This window comes from Geospiza fortis, unplaced genomic scaffold, assembly GCF_000277835.1.
Source record: "Geospiza fortis unplaced genomic scaffold, GeoFor_1.0 scaffold12, whole genome shotgun sequence".
Taxonomy (NCBI): domain Eukaryota; kingdom Metazoa; phylum Chordata; class Aves; order Passeriformes; family Thraupidae; genus Geospiza; species Geospiza fortis.
Genome location: NW_005054323.1, coordinates 266,841 through 287,395, shown reverse-complemented (window position 1 = coordinate 287,395; position 20,555 = coordinate 266,841). Strand labels below are relative to the sequence as shown.

The window sequence follows — 20,555 nt, the reverse complement described above, 5'->3', positions numbered from 1 at the left end:
TAAAAATGCTATTAAACAATGTGCGTTCTGGTAGAATAACCCACTGTGTAGTAGAGCACCAGTGTTCTTCTCACCCAGCTAAACCCATCTCTATTCTGTAGGCTGGAAAAGTGAACTACTAATGTATGGGAATATACATATTTCATTGAGATATGATGTGTATTTGTTGAGCTCTGGGCTTCCTTCAGTTCTGAATAGACGTAAATCAACATTTGAAGACCTAAGGTGCTTCCTATAAGATCACTCATGGTCTATCTTTTTATCATTATGGAAGTTTAGGGATGAAGGAACACTTGGGAGATCCTTCCCTATCCTAAATCTATATCACCTATACCTGCATCTTTCCCAAAAGACATTTTTCCTTATGCAGCTTTAAGAACTCCAGAAGTGGAGATTTCTGAGTCTTCTATGAGCAATTCCAGTGCTCATGGAAGCAAGATCTATTCCAAAGTTCCTGAGGATCTGTTCCTGGGGACCTATTCTAAAGTTTTTAACATAGTCTCTTTTAATGCACTTTTGTCATGGAACTTTTAGTTCCTGTTTGTCAAAGACATGCAATAAAAATTGTAACCATGCATTGGAAGGCTATCCTTGTGTACCTCCTCAGAGGACAAAAGAAATCCCAATTCTTCAGTTTTTCATCAAGTCTCTGAGCATTTCTAGATTTTTCTGTATTGTTTTTTATTTGATATGCTTGAATGGAAGAGGCCTGTAGATATTATCTCTCTGCTTCAAGGAAATAATCATTGAGGCTTAAAAACATTTAGATAGTGTCAGCTTTTTTTTTTTTTCCCCTTAAAAAACCCCACACAATCAAATACAATTCAAAATCAGGAAGCTTTTCTCCTTAATCTAGCATATCTGCCTTATCATCTAACTCTGTTGAACTGAACAGAATTCGGAAAATTATTTAAGTTAACTACTCCAAATATCTTTGTTCTTCTCTGACAGCAAAAGCAGCATTGGGAAAATTTTATTGCTTCTGTACCCTTTGTATTTATCCTCTAGACAACAGAGGACCTCATTCCTAGTCTTAGGAGTGGGAACACTCACACTTAGATTATTTATGAGAAGTCTGTAAGGAAGCAGTTTTTAATTAAATAGTTCTTCTAAATGAAATGAAAGACAACAAGGATTTAATTTCAGGTGAATTATTATTTTTTCACTTGATGCCAGCAAGTACATTCCAGCTGATTTTTTTTATTATTGTGGTGATTTTTCACTGTAGCATTTTTGAGGGATAGTAATTTTACCCATGCTTCCAAGATATCCAAGCCTGCAGGTGACTATAATAAATAGTGCTGATGATCTATATTAAAAAATGATAAATCGTTTTTTCTTAAATTCTTTCACATTTTCTGCTTTGTTTCTTTAATTCTCTGGCTCATGTGTTAATATTGATTAATATCACACATCCCAGGTAGGTTTTTTCCTTAGGTCTGTGTTTCATTTGACTACCAATAATGAGAGGCCATAAATTCCTCGTTCTTCATAAGAGGGCCCATCAGCTGAACTGCAGATACTGCAAATGTGTTCATAAAGCAGTGAACAGCTGTACAACCACCATTCATCCTATATCCGAGGAGGGCTATGTGTCCCAAAGGGCTCTGTGGTTTGACAGCTGGGGCTGCCAATGCCTCCCAGGTCCTGGTTATGACTTTGACAGAGATCCCACCTTCAGTGCTGGGTAATTCAGCACCAAAGTGATCTTTCTGTTGCCTCCAAATCAAAAAATAATAGTAGTGCATACCTCATCGTGGATGATCTACATGGATTTATTGGTTATGGTGCATGAGAATGTGACAATGCATGCCAGATTGCAGTTGTTAGATCTGTTTCACAAATGCCTCTCTTTCTGGCTGAAGGGGAAAAAAAATCAGCAACCTCTGTGATGCAGGTTGAGGTTTTGCTGGTAGCATCCCTGGGGAGAGCTGGCCCTGGAGTGAAACCAGAGTAGAGGGGTTAGGAGCCTTTTATCCTTTCCAGACAAAATATGTGTTAGACACCTCATTCTTTTTCTTACAGGGCTTTGCAGAGCTGCAAAAGGGGTTTCTTGGGTGAAGAAACCTGCCCCAGACCAAGACACCAGTGTCTTTATCCTTGCACCCTGTAGGTTGCTTGACTTTTGAGAGTCACTTGCATTATGAAGGGGCCCCCTAGGCTCCTTGGGAGTTGTCCCTTGCAGAAACAATTGCTCTAAGCTTGTGTGTGAGGGGGGGGAAAAAAGAGGAGGTTGTGAGGAGAAAGGCAGCTGAAAGGAACTGACTGGGATTCTTTCACAGTCACGCACCAGAATAAAACCCAAGCAAACAAATATGCAGCTGTGGCTCTTAGATTCAAAGCCAGAACAAAAAGCCCTGATGAAATATTGAGTGGCTAAAATCTGTGCATAGTCATGTCAATGGAAATTACCCAGATTGTGTGTTTGTTCCTCTGTAGAGGAGCTAGGCATTTGAAATAAGTTTTCCTGCAAGATGAACATGTGTTTTAGGGAAAAGGCATCTTGACACCTAGCAACACTGGAAATTTACCAAACTGGAAATTTGGTACCCTAAATTTAAATAACATACCTGTTATTTCATTAGACTCAAAGGTATGCATTACTTAAATTATTCTATGTGGGAAGGCAGATAATCCAACAATGTAGATCATTTACTTTGTATGAAAGTGGTCCAGTGACAACCAAACGATTTAGGCTTCTTCTGAAGCTGCAACAAATGAGAAAAAGTTAAACATTGATTTTTCACATGAAAACAAAGGCAAAATACCTTTTGTCATTGATCATCCCAACAAAACAATTCATCATTGAATTGGTCTAATTTCATCATGATTTTCAAACTGATTTCTCCAATTTATTTTGCAATAGCTGTAAGTGAACAGATTCCCAGGGATAGCTTCTGGAGTTCAAACCCTGATTTTCCACTCTCCTTTGAGAGACTTTCAAGAAGCCTATTTACTTTTTTTATTCAGAGATTGTTAGAAGCGCATGCTGGTGGGGAACAGAGGTATTTGTCTGCTGGATGTGAGGATGTTCTCCAGCACTCTGTTTGGGTTCTCCTGACTTCCTGGGAACATCCTCTTGGATGGGAACTGAACTTCTTGGGCAATGTCAAAAGGTTTTTCTCATCTCATATGTCAAGAAGCAACAGAGTACAAGCTTAAACAAGCACTGGTGGGTGTAAATCAGTTAAACAGATTGATGATACCTGTCAGAAGATGTGAAATTGTTTATCCTTTAAACACTAAAGCCTGGCAAGTCTCAGTTTTCTGAGTCACAGACTTAATGTGTAACAGTGTGGGTTTTGGCTCAGTGTACTGTTCCAGGGTAGAAGGACATGCACTCTTTGATCTGTGAAGAGCAATATGATTTAGCAGGATGGACTTGGGTATAATGCTTTTTAGGGTGATCTTGTCATTTTTCTTCAACACAACAAAGGAGGATTAACCCCCTAATACTCATTTTGCAACTGCATGTGACAGTGACTGTAGAGATGGCTAATCAAAGACTAAGACTAATGGCTGTTCTCTGGGTAGCTGGTAGGGATGGGGATATGAGATAGGAAAGGTCAATTAGAAGGTGGGTAGAGGCAAGATGTGCGATTGCTCCACACAGCTGAGCTGCTGACAAAACATGGGAGTGCCTTGCCTTGAGTTTTCCCTCATTACAAACATTGTCAACTGCAAAGCAAAGACCATAATTTTAGTAAGTCCACTCTAGATTGGCAGAACAATCTGACTTCACTTTGAACATCTCCACCAAGCAAAGCAAGACTTAACTTGTTATTCTTTGGAAGCATATTCAGTCTTATTTTGGTTGGTTGGTCGGTTGGCTGGTTGGTTGGTTGATTGGTTGGCTGGTTGGTTGGTTGGTTTGGTTTTGGGTTTTTTCTTTGAGTTCTAGTTACCTCTTTTAATCCAATTCCTTCTATATAACATACTGCATTTTAAGAGACCAATAGTATATTTTTTCTATAATTGCTTTTCTTTCTATTGTGCTGGCTTTCTTGTCCACTCTAACAGTATTGGTACCACATTTGGTACCACAGTTTCTGAACATGGGAATACAAAGGAATATTTGAAGTAAAACTTAGCACCTTAGTCAGAAAAAAAGTGTGCCAAGCTGTGATTAATTACTTGTCTTCCAGAGGGAGTAAAAGATAAGATCACAATTTTTAGAGTAAAGCTGAAAAGGTGTTTCTTCTGCTGAGAAAGTTGGCTCTTGCTTTGATAAGAGGAAAAATTGAATATCTGCTCTTGCTGAAGCCTAAGACTTTCATTTCAATCAGGCAGAAAATATAAAAATCTACAGCAAACATGGGAATCTCACAGGACATGAAATCTTGTGTAATTGCTTTTCAGAACAATGCATTTAACTAGTGAAAAAATACATCCCTCCCAAAAGGAAAAAAATGAGAAGATTCAGTATAGCCTTGGAATTTAGCAGAGGTGCTGACGGATGTGACATACATTCACTGTTGTGCTTTTAACTTGACAGTGTGCTGTTACCATGTCTTGGCACAGACTGATCCCTGTTCCCAGGGGAGCCAAGAGCCAATGCTAGTGCAAGGTCCACTGAGAAACCATCCTAGGAATCAACATAATTTTTCATGGAGGGAACAATTTTTATTAAGGCATCACAGCACAAAATTGTTTCTATAAATGCTGCTTTTTACATGACCTGCTTCCTAACAGTTGAGTAAGTACCTACATCCTTGCAAATGCACAACTCCAACCACAAAGCTAAAATCCAGGTGGGTTTGTGGTATTTTATTACCCCTACTGTCTTCCCATGTGCCTGAGCCATTAGTAGTGACTTCAGGGACAATTGGAGTGATGTGTGTTGTGCAGAAATGTGTCGTGCAAAAGCAGCTCCAACAAATAGCTGTGTAATATGCACGTTAAAACTGCATTAACTCTGATGGTGGTAGGAGTATAATGAACCATAGAATAGAGTCACAGAATGGCTCTGGGCAACCTTTTCCAGTGCCTCACCATGCTCACAGCAAAGAATTTCTTCCTAATATCTAATTTAATCCAACTGTCTTTCAGTTTGAAACCATTGCCCCTTGTGCTGTCACTGCATGCTCTTATAAATAGTTTTGCTCCATCTTTCCTATAGGCTCCCTTCTGGAGCTGGAAGGATGCAAAAGTCACCCCGAAGCCTTCTCTTTTGCAGGCTGCACAATCCCAATTTTCTTATCTTTTCCTGTCATGAAAGGCTGTACATATTAATAATGAATGTCCTTTGCCTGTTCGAAAGTAGCAGTACACCTTGAAAATAATAGAATTAAATTTTATTTCTTAACCTAGGGAAACTCAATTTTTTTGTCACCACCAAGGTGAAGTACAGTGCAGATATACACTGTTTGAAGCATAGCACAGCTCTCCTTGGAATGTACAGTAAGTGAAGTTTGCTGTTTCTGCCTGTCCCCATATTATGTGTTGAGGATAATTCCCCTCCCAGCTGTTGGAGGCATTTTATTTTATTATAGCTCATCAGTTTCAAATAGAATTGGTCTTCTTACATGTCACAGCTTCTTTAGAGAGCTGCTGGGCTTTTTTGTACACAAAAGGGGTTTTTCTTGAGACTAGGTGATGCAGAATGGATAAGTCCTTAGCTTAATATCAAACAGAAGATAAATTAATGTCCATGGTGGATAGCCCACATCTTCCCCAAAGCAGAGTACTGATTCTTGTCTGGCTCCAGCTTGTCTTCTTAAGAAAAATTGTCTAAAAGTGATATCAAGGGAAGATTCTGGGCAGCACATTGGTAGAAAATCTCTGGAGTCTTCTTAAAAGCTTAAGCCAACTGTGAATCACCTCTTGGCAATACCTAGTGACTACTGATAACCCATGACTTTCACTTCAACCTACTACATTTTGTCTAAAATTTTCATATTTCAAGAGTAGATTTTATGAAAACCAGAGGCAGTAGTAGGTGACTGAGTGTAATTACAATACTTGTTCTACCTTTGGCAAGTAATTCAGTGACCACATTTCATGTGGATGAAACCACACTCCAAGGTGCTTCAAGAAATTATCCTTCATTTTGAGAACAGAGCCCATTCAGAAAAGGGCAGGTCTCATTTCTTGTCAGCACAGGTGATAGTCTCATCTTGCATCCTAGAAATGCTTTTACATTACTTGAATAACATAGCCATCTGCAGAGCTGGCTGGCCTATAGCTGTAATGTGGCTTAGTGCTCTCAAGCAATTAAATGTAACTTTGTGATGAGTAGATAGTCTAACAAATAAACAAGCATGGAAATAGTCTATGTAAAAACTTGCTCCCACTGATAAAAAAAGGTCAGGAAAAGGGAAGTTTGAATGGATGTGAACTCATCTGCCTCTGATACACAAAAAATTTCATCTGAGGGGTTCTAATTATTTTAATTAGAGAACAAATAGACAGGGAATAGGATTTTAAATGCAAACAACCATTCATAAAAACCATTGCGTGAGATGTTGCTAATAAGAGGGACCAGAGAGTGATACAGCAACAAGGTTCCTAGAATTGAATTTTTCTTAAATGGTTGTGTACTTCCAGGAATTGACATGAAAGTCACATTTTCCAGATTTCCCTCACCTACATCAGAAAGCTGTATATACTTGGAACCTGCTTCATAGCACACAGAAGACTAGCTTTTACCATTAAACCTAATTGAGTAGATTTACAGAACAATTGTCTATTTTCACCTGCACCACTTTGCAGTTTATACTGGTTGAAAATATGTATGGTTCACCATACAAATTTGAAGTACCGTAGAAATTATTCAATGAATAGACTGAGTTCCTTAATCATTATCCCAGTTTAACACCTGGAAATGCATAATGGTCACTTTTCCTTGCCATCACAGCATGTATGTTGGACGTAAACAATGACAAAAGAGCCTTCTCCTGTGCAGCAGAGAAAGCAGGACTGAAAAGGACTTAAAGACATGCATCTATTAAGTTTCAGAGGGAGAGAATTTCCTGCATTTTGTGAGAGAAGGGATTTGATGCTCATTCTAAAGTATATTAGTGTAAAAGTATTTTGTTTTCCTGAGAAAGTATTAAACAGCCTGGTTTTTTTGAGCAACAAGTAGAGATTCAGAAAGTTTAGAGATGTAAGGATGGTAGAGATGTAAGGATGGTATCTACAAAAAACTGAACGCAGTTTTAAATGTGTTGCACTCCAAATGTTTGTGCAAAAAAACTCTTATGCATCTGAAAAATGTGTTGTGACTTAACATAAGTATTGGCTGTGCCATCTTAGTGGCCATTCCCACAATTTGTTAGGCTCTGCCCTTCATTACAGAAATTTTTACCAGAAATTCTTTATCCTGGCATCTTTCCCATTAGAGTCAATCATGTGGGATCTGAGTGATCAGTAATGACAAAACCAGCCCTGGTATGAGTATTTCATTTGATAAATTGCAGAGATCTAGGCTTTACTTACATTTGTCAACAGTGACTTTCCTGTGAAGTGTCAGGTATTTGAAAAATTACTTCTAGTGTTTCAGGCTGGGGGGGAAGTACTTTTTCAAACTATGAAAACATTTCCCTCATGCCCCATTAAACCAACTGGGGAGAAAGAAAAGCTAGAGAGGGGTGTGAATATACGTGTGTCTCAAAATATAGAGTTGAATAGCCACATGCCAGGATATTTAAGTTTTATGGCTGTGAGTCCTGATGCATAATGATGAAGTAATTTTGTTAATGATATAGTGAGCCACAGAAGCGCAGGAGTTTCTTTAAAGCTGCCTTTTCTTTGTTGTTCGTGGGACTGTCCTTTTTCTCATCTGGTTCTTCAGCTGTGTGTCTGCTGCCATGCATCTTGCTTGTCTTCTCTCATGTCCTCAGAAATGTGCATAGAGAACCTGCTGGTGGTCCTGCTGGTCTCTCCTCTGCACTCCCTATCTCTCCTGCAGACACAGCTGCCATCTACGTGGCAGGTTTCTCAGCTCTGTCTTGCCTCTACAGTGTTCCTTCTGTCCAGTCTAAAACTCAGTCTGGGAGTCCAACATGCAATTGGGTGACTTGGAGTAAACACGGCTTTTTATTGTCCTCAAAATCTTCTCTTCTGCCCCCTTCTTTGGGGGGACATTTTCTCAAGCTGTTCCTGCTGCCCAAAAGCTAAATGAAGTTGGTTAAAGATGCTATTTCAGAATAGGCACTTCCAGAGGGTGATTTTTTCCATCTGTTTCTAGCATTGTCTTTTGATCGTTACAATTAAAAGATGTGAATGTCATCCCAAAAAACTATAGTTAATGTGGATGGAAAATGAAGTGAAATATGTGTATTCTCTGCTGTCTCTTCAGTCAGAACATTAGGCAAAATGTCTTTGCTGCTAAATGGTGCTTCTGGTTTTCTAAAACTGGAAGAAGTAATGTGGAATTTAAGTGACAGGGTTAGATGTCAAGAGTTCGAATGTTATCTGTGCTGATTTGTTTTTAGTTCAAAGGCTCCTGCAGCTCACAGAAGTGGGACACTGTGCTAAGAAGGATATTTTTTAAAAATCCATTTACAAGGTTTTATCTGTGTGGCACTTTCATTAAAAATACAAAGCATGGAGTGAAACCAAACCAAAATCTGTCACTGAATTACTGTTCACAATAGACTTTTTTCTGGAAGGTGACTAGATTTATATATGGACTGGAGAGCCAGTAGGATGTGCCCCTGGACAGGATCAACCTCTCTGCAGTAGGTCCTTTACTCTTCTACTCCTCTCAGCATCTTCTCTGCACCTCTGGAACTATGCAAATTGTCCCCTGGATTTTGGCCCTGAACTCATGTTTATTTCAGAAATTAGCAGCTTCCCACATCGGGATGAGCCCATTTGCTGTGTGTCTTTTGTCTTGTTGTCATGCCAGGTAGGGGAGGCTTTCCCTGGATTTGTGCTGTTACTGCTGTGTGCTTCAAGTAGGGCATAAGGTAAAAAAATTAATGTGCATATTCCATAGCTTATTTCCGAGAATGACAAAATTATTTCAACAAGTTTTGAGATATTGCACAGTGACAGACTGTACTGGACAATGGCATTTATGCCAGGTGATGCACCAGTACAAAAACTTGTTTTGATTCCAGCTCCTAATGGACAAGAAACCACTGTTCTCCATCTGCACCCAGAGATACAAAATTTTTGAGGTAAGGTCAACAAGGCACACAAAGAGAACTTTTGACTGTAAGAATGAAGGACAACTGACCAAAACTTAAAGAAAAAAAAAAGATAAATTACTCATCTGAGGGATCTGAGGGAAGAGTACCATGCACTGTACACTGCGTTACAAGAAAGTCTTTGTTTCTAACTCTAGGTCCTTCTTCAGTCATCAGCAATGACGACGATTCAGCCAGTCCCCTCCACCACATCTCAAATGGCAGTAACACTCCTTCTTCTTCTGAGGGGGGTCCTGATGCAGTCATCATTGGGATGACAAAGATTCCTGTCATTGAAAATCCACAGTATTTTGGAATTACCAACAGCCAGCTCAAGCCAGATACCTGTAAGTACAGACAACTCTGTGTGTTTCAATCATTCATTTTACCTGTGCAAGTGTTGTGGCTCCTTAACAGAACTAGCATAACAAAATACTCTAAATTCCTGGGAGTGGAATGGTAAGGTTAAAATGTGTGCTATTTACTAAAGGTACATGGGATGAACTGCTTTACCTCTGTCTTAAGCCAAATTCAGCCTTTGTGACAAGGCAATGAAGCGAGCAATGCTATGCTCAAACCATCACCCATATTTCATCAAAATCACTGGTAGCCTTTCCATTGATTTCAGTGGTCTTTGGCCAGTCCTGTGCTCTGAATGTATTCTTGGGAGAAAATAGATCTTGGATCAGAAGCAAAGTCAGTATTGTTACATACGCACTGCTTTTAAATTGATCGTATCTACAACACCAGATCATATAATGATATCAATATTATTATAACCTAACTTTCAAATCTGAGTATTTGTAAAGTTGTAAAAATCGTAAGGGTTAAATCTTCAGTTCTTGTAATTTCCTTGTACAATTCAACCTCCACGGACAGAAATTGTTTTAAATGTTTAAAAGTAGAGCAGAAGAGAAGAAGGTTGCATGTTGGACAATATGTATCACATACAAATTCTTTCATGTTCAGTTAATAGCAAGTGTAATGTGAAAAATTATGAAGAGCTAAACGTATTGAACTATGAAGAGTTAAAAAAAAGTATCACTTCAGATGCTACTTTTCAAACACAGTAATGGTTTCAGAATTGAGCATATAAAATGCTGGGGTTTGAACCAGTGATTAGCATTAATGTACATAAATGAAAAAATACCTAAAGAATATTGTGATAAATAGTAACTGCACAGCTTACTATTTCTCATCAGGACACTAATTTCTCTAAGTGTTTCAGAGAAGGTTGTTCTGAAGTGTCACTGGAAGTCTCAATTGTTTCTCTGGGAAGTCAGTCTAGAGTTTCCCAGTATAATTAGAGAGCACTGGGCTTGCAACTGCTTCCTCTCTGTATCCTACCCTGAAAGATATCACTTTCTAGCACAAACTGTAGCATAGGGGCTTGCTGTCAAGGTTAGAAGCCTTTGCCTCCAACTTTGCAAAACTTAAATGCTGTAACAAAAATCCTTTTTGACCTGTGCATGACAGCATGCATGCATGACATGAGTACATAACTTCTGACACTGCAAAAAAAAAGACTGATGCAGAGCTACTCACTTACCTTGTGAATCTTAATGCTTATTTAGATCCAGATTGTTTCACTAAGCACAGTCTCGAAGAATGGTCCTGCAACAAGAGGTCTTTTTCTGCCTTTTTATTGTATATCCCTGATGCTCACTATTACTATAGCTTTCTTGTGTGGCGCTATTTTGTGGCTAGAAATGCTGTATTACCTCTTCTACCAGCAGATAATAACAATCTGAATATACTGACCCAGCATATGCAGTGGGATCACAAGGAAATCACTGAATAGGTGACACATGATCAGCATTAGGAAAACATTATACAGATGCATTCTGATTAGAACATTAATTCTTGTGAAAAAGAGAAGCTGCTAAAGAATGGGCAGCATCCCTAGTAACTCGCTCTATCCTTTTAAATATGAGGCTACTGTACCTCTGTTCCCAGCTGCACTAGACAACTTTTTAATTATTTAAATAAACACCAGTAACTGCAGAGTGTTTAGCGTCAGCATCAATGTTGAAACAACATATGTGCTGTTCTGGGGAAAAACACAAATTGGACTAAAATACAGAATTCTCTCACATTCAGTAAACTGCACATTAAGTACAGACATATTAAATCATGGCTGACTTTTGTTAAGTAGGTCCTGATCCTAAAAATACATAAGTCTGTATTTGGTTTTCTGTGCTGCAATGAAACCCACATGGTGTCAGGGAAATTAATCACAATACATGAAGTTCAGTTGGTGTGTAAATGCTTGCAGGATATGCTTCAGGACTTTGCTGTATGCTCTGGGGAGGTTTCAGGGGCTGATTCTCTGCATTCTGCCACGTTGCCACTGTGGCCCCAGTCTCTGTGTGGGGCGGTGGTGGTGGTTTTGCTTTAGCAGAGAGAATCAGGTAAACTATGGCAGTGTATAAACCAAGGCAGATTTCGTACACCACACTGAACATCTATCCAATTAAAAAGTGTAATTAAATTGTCTTGGGCAAAAATGGGCTTCCCAGATATAATGTCACATATGCTCTTTCCTTCTTTCTCAGTTGTTTATTATTACAGAGCTGTGTTTGTCCTTTCTTAACCTGCCAACCTCCTCCTGATGTGTATATCTGGTATTTATAAACCTCTAACCTAAGTACTTTTGTACCTTGTTCCTGTATACAATAATGCAAGCTCTAAATGTCATATGGTTTCTCATCTCCAGCAAGATAGTTACAATTTTGTTTATTTCCTATATGATCTGAGTTCCATTGTTCACGAGCATTAAACTCAACAATCACTGACAGTCATGCTGGAAAAAGTGCTTCTGTATTTAGTGTATATTGGTCTCTGGAAGAAGGTGAGACATCAAGCTAGATGAAACTGTACACAGATTGTATTGTAGTTTTCACCGAAATGAAGGAATACTTTTGCGCTTATTAGTAAGTGAAGATTCTTTTCTATTACCTAATTAGGCCATATTTTGACTTATCTACAGAAAACCATTTCTGAATACAGTGTAGCAAGCTTCATTGCAAAGAATTAGCAGAACATGTGTTTAAAAGGAAATTAAAAAGTTGATCACAATCAGTGTCATTTAACATCCCATCACTACCTTTAATTGATGTAACAGTTGAAGATTCCATCTTCCAGTTGGGATTGGCTGATATTTACTGCTTAACTACCAGTATTTCTCATTATCTTGTTCAGCATATGTCTGACATGCTATCCCAGAGCTGTTTTCCATGCCATGTTCTGTTGCTTGATGCTGCCTGATGGCTTCATCTGCCACTCCAATATCTTGAATATTTTCACCTTGAAATGATACAGTCTGCAGTACAGAGACATGTTTCAGACACCTACCAGACTTCATGGCTCCTTTTTGTATGAAAGCAGAAGGTATTTTTCGTTTGTCAATTCTTGTCAGATAGTGAAAATTCTGATTTCAGGTGGGTGAGAAAGAGCCAGAAGTCTGGACAGGCTACAGGGCTCTTTGCAGTTAAGCTATTATAAACCAGGTGCTGGCGTGTCCACCTGCAAACCTCTTGCCTGGGAATTACCAACAAGGTTCAGTTTTTGCTGTTGAAAATTGAGGCATAACTTTGTAGGGAAGTAATATCACCAGGTCCATGAACCTTGCATGGATGGCAAATCTTTCAGGATTTTTTTCTCCTGAAAGCAGCTGGACAATGTAATATCTTGGGAGCATAAATCCTAACCTTTACTAGATTCACTAATCTTATAAGTTGTAACAGACCCTAAGATATTTGAGATTTTAACTAATATTATGGTATTTTAAAAACTAGTCCTCTACACCTCTGCACAGAAATTGTAGCTACTGAAGTTATCAGCCAAGACTGCCACATGGGTTGAAAGAGGACAGTAGAAACAAATCCATTTTCTCAAGGAACAACTATGGGCTTTCTTCATCATTTGACTTGCAGCCCAACACTTGGAATGTTTCTGTCCATTACTGCTAGATTTCCATGATTAATGGTGGACACGCAGTCTGACATGGTTGTGTTGGTAGAAATGTGAAAAGCCAAACCTCAGGAGAGGTCACAAAATGTCAGTGGAAGTGCCTAGGCTGAGATTCTTAGAGCAGAACTTGGATAAGAAATTTCTTGCAGGTGGTTTTAGGATTTTGAGAATCAAACTGGTCTTTGAGCCTTACCCCAGTAACTCCCAGCCCTGCCCCACAAAGTCACTGTGGGTGTTTGGGTGCTACTGAAAGGAAGGTTAGAATTTTGCCCTTTGATGAAGAGGTTTGCAAGCTCACGGTTTCAGACCCCCTATAGTGGAGAAATAGCTGCACTGACATCAGTTTGCACTTCCCAGGTAATCTGTGCTTGAAACTCACTCAATTTTGTCAATTTCATTGATTTCATTGTTGGAAAAGAGTGTTCTGTATTGGGCAGGCTTATTGATTAGTCAATGGATGGTTTAGTGGCAAGATGTTTTCAGTGACTGGCCTTATAAATAGCTATTGCATTTCAGATGGTGTGGTGCGGATTGTGACTTTCATATGGGAAATTTGGATATGTTCGGTCTTTCTGCATTTTCAGATTCTCTTCTTTCAATTGTAGGAGTCTGAATATGCAGTTTAGATAATAACTATTTTGCTTCTAGTTGGCTTCCATTAAGGAAAGTCTGAAGCTGATTACGAATTGGCAGAAATAATTTTTCTAAAACAATTTTTATTTATTTTGCTGATCTGAAAAAATTAATTTAGCCCATAGTTCCAGTTCCAGAGTAAATTGCTAATTGCATGTGCAGTGCTAATTTTAAAGGCAGAAGTTTTCAGAGCATCCCTCTTTTATCCCCTTCTGAGCACTGAACTTTTCAATTTATGCTTAGGGGTTTTTGCATTTTAGGGATTGTTACACCATTTAGTTAAGAGTGACCTCAATCTTTTTCTGACTTTACTTGTTTTTTTAACTATATATTTCTTTTTAACATATGCATAGCCAGATTTTGTGTGCTAGTGCTCTACTTCAGTCCACCACCTTCTTTAATGAATCTTGAGGGAGAAAAGAAATAGGACAGTTATTCTTATGATTTTGTCATGACTCCCATAGTACTTTTGCTTTTAAAACCATAGGCCTTGGATTCTGGTGATGATGTCAGATTTCATTTTTGGATGAAAAAGATCTGAAGAAAAATTTCAGAATATGAGGAGGACCCCAGAAACATGAGGAAACAGCAAAAAATCTGGGTTTTTTTTTTGTTCTTTTTTATATTAAATTATTTTTTGTTTTATTCATTACATTCTTTTTAAAATTCAGCTTTGATTATTTGGGAGAATTTGAACAGAGCAGAGGCATATGAGTGTGCAGAGCTGGCCCTTCTCTGTCACTGTGGGGAGACAGCCCTGTCGCAGCCACCAGAGAGAACAGAGGGGAGCAGCTAGACATGAGGGCCCATTGAGCTGCAGTTCCTCTACCAGGCTGATTGCAGAAGGGCGCAGCTAGTTGTAGTTCAACACCCTGCTTTTCACAGCTCTGACCACTGACGCCTTACAAGGCAGTCTGGTTTCTCTTAATTTTGGAGCATGTTGACAACCTTCTTCCCAGCCCTTGGATCAATATCAGTGAGTCATTCAGTATGAAAAAAGACATAGTTGTCTGTATTTCCAGGGTAGATGCAACAAAAGGAGGAGCTGTGGTCACCTGGTCTGTATTTCTCAGGCATCCTTGTCCCAGGAGTCCCACAGCAGAGCCTGGCACCAGCACATGTTTCTTTTCTGGGTGCTCAAGCTTCACTGCCAGGCAGGGACATGACGCTCTTGTGAAATGAAAGCTGCTAGCAAAAATAAAATTCACCAAGAGAGTTTCAGGCTGCAGGGACCTGATAGGCCTCTGATGCAGGGAAGCATATTTGTCTGTTTCTGGGTGCTGCTCGTCCTGCGCAGGTAGTGTCCTTTGGAAAGTAGCAGTGTGCAAAATACAGACTGCCTGCAGTGGGTAGTCTCCATTTGACTTTATTCCAGACTGTGTCTGTCGCCCTGCACTTTCCTACAGTCCTGAGGAATAGGGGTAATTTTTTGCCTAACATTATAAGGTAAAAATTAATCAAGTTGGTCCCTGTGCACAGAAGAAGGATTGCCCAAGACAAACACTCTGTGGGCATTTCCATCTCTTTTGAAAGGCTTTTATATTTGAGTGACTACAGAAAAAGGGCTGCTGTAGTGTTTTCTCAGCCAGCTAAGCCCTGAGGCTGGGGATTTTCCATCAAATCCCAAAGCTTGCAGAGCTGAAAATTTATAAGCAGCTCATTTTCCTATAAAAGACACTATGACCTCAGCAGCTAGAATGCAGAAGAGCAAAACCGATGAATCTTAGGGAAATCCAGACTGGGAAGAAAAACCTTTCTGTCCAAGTTGAACTTGTTAGTCCTGGCATTCATTATTAGTTGCAATTGTGAGGTTTAACAAGGCACTCACTTTGGACTCTTCAGATGCTGAAAACTAAAAAAACTTTATATGCTGGAAGACAAGCATGGATGGGGTTGAGATTACAAGGAGGTATATAAAATATATTTACTTCTTGTCCTGATTCTACTGTTTGTTTTATTCCGGGGATATTTTATAGACAAAATAAGGATATAAAGATATATGAAGTTAAATGTTATTATTTTGACTAAATACATTTGTAGTTTGACTGCATTTTAATCCCTGATTGCAATCACTATTAAATTGTGTATCTTTACAGTTGTTCATCAAGTCATGGGTATGTCAGAAATGGCTGTTTTATATATCAGTGGTGTATTTCCATTAGTTGCCTTTGACTTTTTTTTCAACTGGGCAAGTAATTTTTCTCCCAGACCATATCCTTCTGAGTCTCAAATATTTTTCCCAAGAATGTGGTCACTTATTTCCTTTGTCCAACTAATAAAATGTAATGGGGAATAAATGCATTTTAGGGAAATTAGATACTTTTACTCCTGCTGCTCATTCTGAGACTTAATAAACCTGCATTTTTTTGTTTTCCAATCAGATGGACGAAATTCTCCCAAAGGCAGAAGGCTTCAACTTGAAAAGTGTGGGATTTTACCTAATTAAATTTCAGAATTTGAAAGAAAACCTTATACATTTCCTCATTTAGTGTTGAGGTGAACCCACAGAATCACTTTTTTTCTCCAGGATATAGCTTTGTTGCAGTCTTGATCTGTCCTTGAAGTCAATTTATGTCTAATCAAAAAAGGAAGATATCATTCTCTCTGCAAAATATTTTCATTTCATCACACAGAATGTTGTTTTGTGACCCAGATTATTCAACAAAATATTTTCACTGAAGTCCAAATGCTGGAAATGCAACTACAGGAAAGAATAGCTTTGACTCTGATCTCTGTTTTGTGGATAGCACAAGAGTTTTACCACCTGGAAATAACAGCCCATGAAACATACTTCAGGGTAAATAGCAGATGTTACAAGGACATCTGAGCAAAGAAGATCCAAAGTCTGCATTTCAACTACATAATATGAGTCAAGACAGTATGAAACATGCACTCTCAATGAAGTGTCCAGCGTCAAAATTAAGGTGAAGCCTTAATTAAAGGCTTTAAATTACCTAAATTTGTCAGGTAGACTTCAGCAGTGTACTGAAGTACACTGTCTACATCAAGCCCAACTACGGGCTTCAGTCACAGAGCACAGTTTATGAAAGATAAGTGAAATTAAACACATGTTCAAACATTCATTGCAATTAGAGAGAATTATTACTCAAGATGAAAAAACCTAGTGTGGTGCTTTTACTGCAGTGTAGTCTGCATGGCATTGCACATTCAGTTTGTCGTTTGATAATACATCTGTATCAGAAATACATATAGTGTTTTGTCACCAGAGCAAATGTCTAAATCTGTAACATGTAAATGACAAATAGTAATTTATATTCTAATTATTGAGTTATGCTTTTAAGACTCTCCAAACTAGGTTCTATGGGTGTTGATTTTACATACAGAAACCTGCATGGGTAGTACTTAAACTGAATGGGAAAAAAAATGGTAATCCATTCTGAAAATATCCCTGTCATGAGCCTATGCATGGGAGTGGGATTTGGCCTTGGATTTACTTCTTTGTGTTAGTGAAAGTTCTGGGTAAATGAGAAACACACATCCCAGGGAAGTAAGAATAAAATGAGAAATTTTAAATCTGAGAAATACTTAAGTATGAGAAATTTAGAAATAAATAACTTTTTAGCCAAAAGTTCTTCATAAACCCTGCTTCTAATTTTCTTGAATTCATCACCAAGCAAGTTGCATCATTATTCAGAAACATGTTTGTGTAAAAGTGTAGTTCACCCTGAGCATGAACTCAACTAAGGATAAATTTTGGGAGAAGATTATCAGGAATACAGATACCCACAGTAAGCATTGGTTGAGACAGAGTAGTATTTATTGCAGTTACAGTGTGATGAACCATATTATTTTTCAGCTGTGTGTAACATCTTCACTGCTCCCGCCAGCAGCTGTCTCTCAGCAATTAAGGCTGTTGGTGCATTTAGACTGACAAGAGAGAGAAGTTTAGCAGTTTGTGTCCTGCAGGACCATGTGGTTGGCTTTGCAAGTCTGCAGTTCTGCCACAGGCAGGAGGTCTGGGTGGCCTGTTATGCCTGGAGCCATCAGAACTCCGAATATATGCATTCCCCTCATGATTCTGTGTGTGATTGGAGCAGTATTGACTTGCTTGGCAGCTCACACCCAGCAGGAGTTCACCTGCTCACTGTTGTCCCTCCCTTTCCTACATCATTTGCACTCTGGCTACTAAATTCTACCAGGGAGCTGCTTTCCCCCTGCATCCCACTGGATGAATATGAGGAGATGAATATGAGGGCTGATTGTGAGAAGCCTTTCCCAGCAAAAATGACACTGAGGTTCATAAAGTTTAAGTATGCTAGTTTTGGTTTTGGCAGGTTTTTGGTGAGGAACTCCTCAATGTCTCAGACTTCTCTGCATCTGTTTTACAAGTATAGGGTAGATCAGCAACAAGTTGAAGCTAACAGACATTTAAAATTTTATCAGAGATAAAATAATAATAATTATTTATAATAAAAACTCAGTTGGTAATATTATAAAGTATTCTGTAATGTTCTTAAAATATTTTTGTCAGCATTAGTTTGTTAATAAACTTCTAAATAGGTTTCTCATGTTCCACGAGATCAGCTGGAGAAAAAATATAAGATTTTTTTTTTCTCAGTGGAAGATGCTTAATTAATATGCCCATTTTAATTTAGATATATATTCTATATAGTAAACTGCCCGAGTTCAGCATTTCTGAGTCATATAAAAACTAGGATTATGTGAGTAGACAATCCTAGGAACATATTTCCATCATTAATCAACAGCTGAAATGTATTTTATGATCATTTTTTAGATCTCTCCCTTTCTCACTTGCCCTTAAGCTAGTTTTCTTTTGATTTGTTGGACAGAAGTGAGAACACCTTTCATTACCCTCTGCTTTCTTGGTTAAGGATGCTGAAGGGACCTCTGCTTACTGGGATATATCTGAGGGACAAAAGGAGAGACAGGCAGTCCTTGAGCTCAGTTACATGTGGCAGTGAGGGTTGTAGTGGCTTTCTCAGCCTGTGATTGAGCAGAACATTCCACAGAGGATGGGCTATTGATCTTCAAAAGTCAGAATGTGGAGTGAATTATGAGGCATACAGATCTGGTATGAGGTGAACACTGGACTGGTCTTCTCTCCATGCCCATACTAATTGGAGACTATTATTTGCAGATTGAGAGGGACTTACTGGGATTGAAGTACAAAACTCCTGAAGGGGAAAATACGTGTCAAATAAGCTGAGTCAAAATGCTGCCATGAGGTCTGAAATTCTTAAAAGTTCTCCAGATGAAACATTGTGCTGTACCTATGGCTAGCAACTTGCCTGTTAGCTTTGGGGACCAATTAAACAATTAATTGGAAAACGTATGGCATGGGGGCATTTTTTTTGCATTTATAAAAATATGTCGTATGCATATCAATTATTTCCTGTTTCTCTATAGTGCAACATATCTCTGTATATCTAATATTATATATAATAATATTCTAATACTGATAGTCTCTCTAGGGATTTTTTTTTCATTTCTGCAGTTGAGGGAATCTAAATTCCATTTTCAGGTGTCAGCTAGTCCACTGAAACAGCATTCAGGCGCTAAATAAAACTAAGAAACTGGTTTTATAAGGAGTTCTAAACAGCTTCAAAGTGTAAAGAGTGGTCAATAGAATTCAGAGGTTTAGTCAGCTTAGCACTTTGGGAAATTCCAGTAAATTATTGCTTCAGCTTTAGCTACATAAGTGCCTTTGAAAACTGGTTGTTGGAAATTGCTGAAGGTCAGTAGTTGCACAGGCTGCAGGAAAAGGCTGCAAGAGGATGCCTTGAGCAGCTCTAAGTTGTATTGGATAGTTGAAATCAGAATTAAGAAGATGGGAAGAAAAGCTGTTTTCAGAGATGCTTTCCTTCTTTCCTCCTCCCACCTTGGTTTATTTCCCATTGAACTGGAAAGAAGGAATGGAAAATGGGATGGCTGTCTCTATCATGTTATTTATTACCAAGACTGGATAGAAACTAAATCTTACTTCAAACAATCTCCAGTTTATAGAATTTTGAAGGAAAGAGAGATTTGACAGAATTTTCTACTGCCATTATGAATACTTCCTTGAGCCAACATTTCAGCTAGAAACTTTTTGAAATGAAGCCATTCCCACACCGCAACTCTTATTTCTGAGCGTTGCAGACAAATTCTTTAGATGGTTCGGTTTTAGTTTCTTAGGCTTTCTTTCAAGGATGTAGGTTTTTTTCTCCTTCTTCTTTTCTTTTTTTTGTTTGTTTATTTGTTTGTTTGTGGTGCCCACAGCTTGTAAGGCCTGTGGCTACCTTAACAAAAAACCCCCAAGAAATATCTGGAAACAATACCCATCAAGAGCAACATGTTCCACACAAAGTAGGAACAGAAAAAGGGAGAAACAAATGGAAAAGGAACAAGAACCTCAGCTTCAGCTTTTGGCAAAGAAAACACAATAATTACATCTGATTTGTTCCAACCACTTTGCAGAAGGACATGATTTATCTTGTCCCTGTTTTATTCTCATCAGAAGAAAAGCAACAGTTGCGCAGTATTTGCAGACTCCACTCAAGGGAGTTGAGACTGAAATAGCAATGGGATTGCCTTCAGACAGAAATGCATTGACCTGCCCTGTGTAGGAAAGCTTGAAAAGCTCCTTCTTGGGTGGTAAAGAGCAAGAGAAATGCTTGTAGGCTAATTCTCCAGCCCCTGGTTTGGAAGTACCCTGTTACACATGTTGTGTTCTAATGGCTTTGTGATGCTTTGGTCCATGCAAGTCACTTGTGCAATGGCAGGTGTGCAAAGGTGCTGTATAATCGGGTGACAATGAAATTATTCGTGTTATCATTGTCCAGCAATACCATTCCT

General features: G+C 38.6%; 1 protein-coding gene across 1 annotated transcript in view; it reads left to right on the top strand.

Annotated features, from left to right (window-relative positions):
- NTRK2 (neurotrophic receptor tyrosine kinase 2) overlaps nucleotides 1-20,555 on the top strand; it is a 179,091-nt gene that overhangs the window by 86,038 nt on the left and 72,498 nt on the right. Inside the window, exon 11 of the mRNA XM_014306955.2 lies at nucleotides 9,293-9,481. Within this exon, the coding sequence (XP_014162430.1) occupies nucleotides 9,293-9,481 (189 nt within the window). The remainder of the gene's footprint in view (nucleotides 1-9,292; nucleotides 9,482-20,555) is intronic.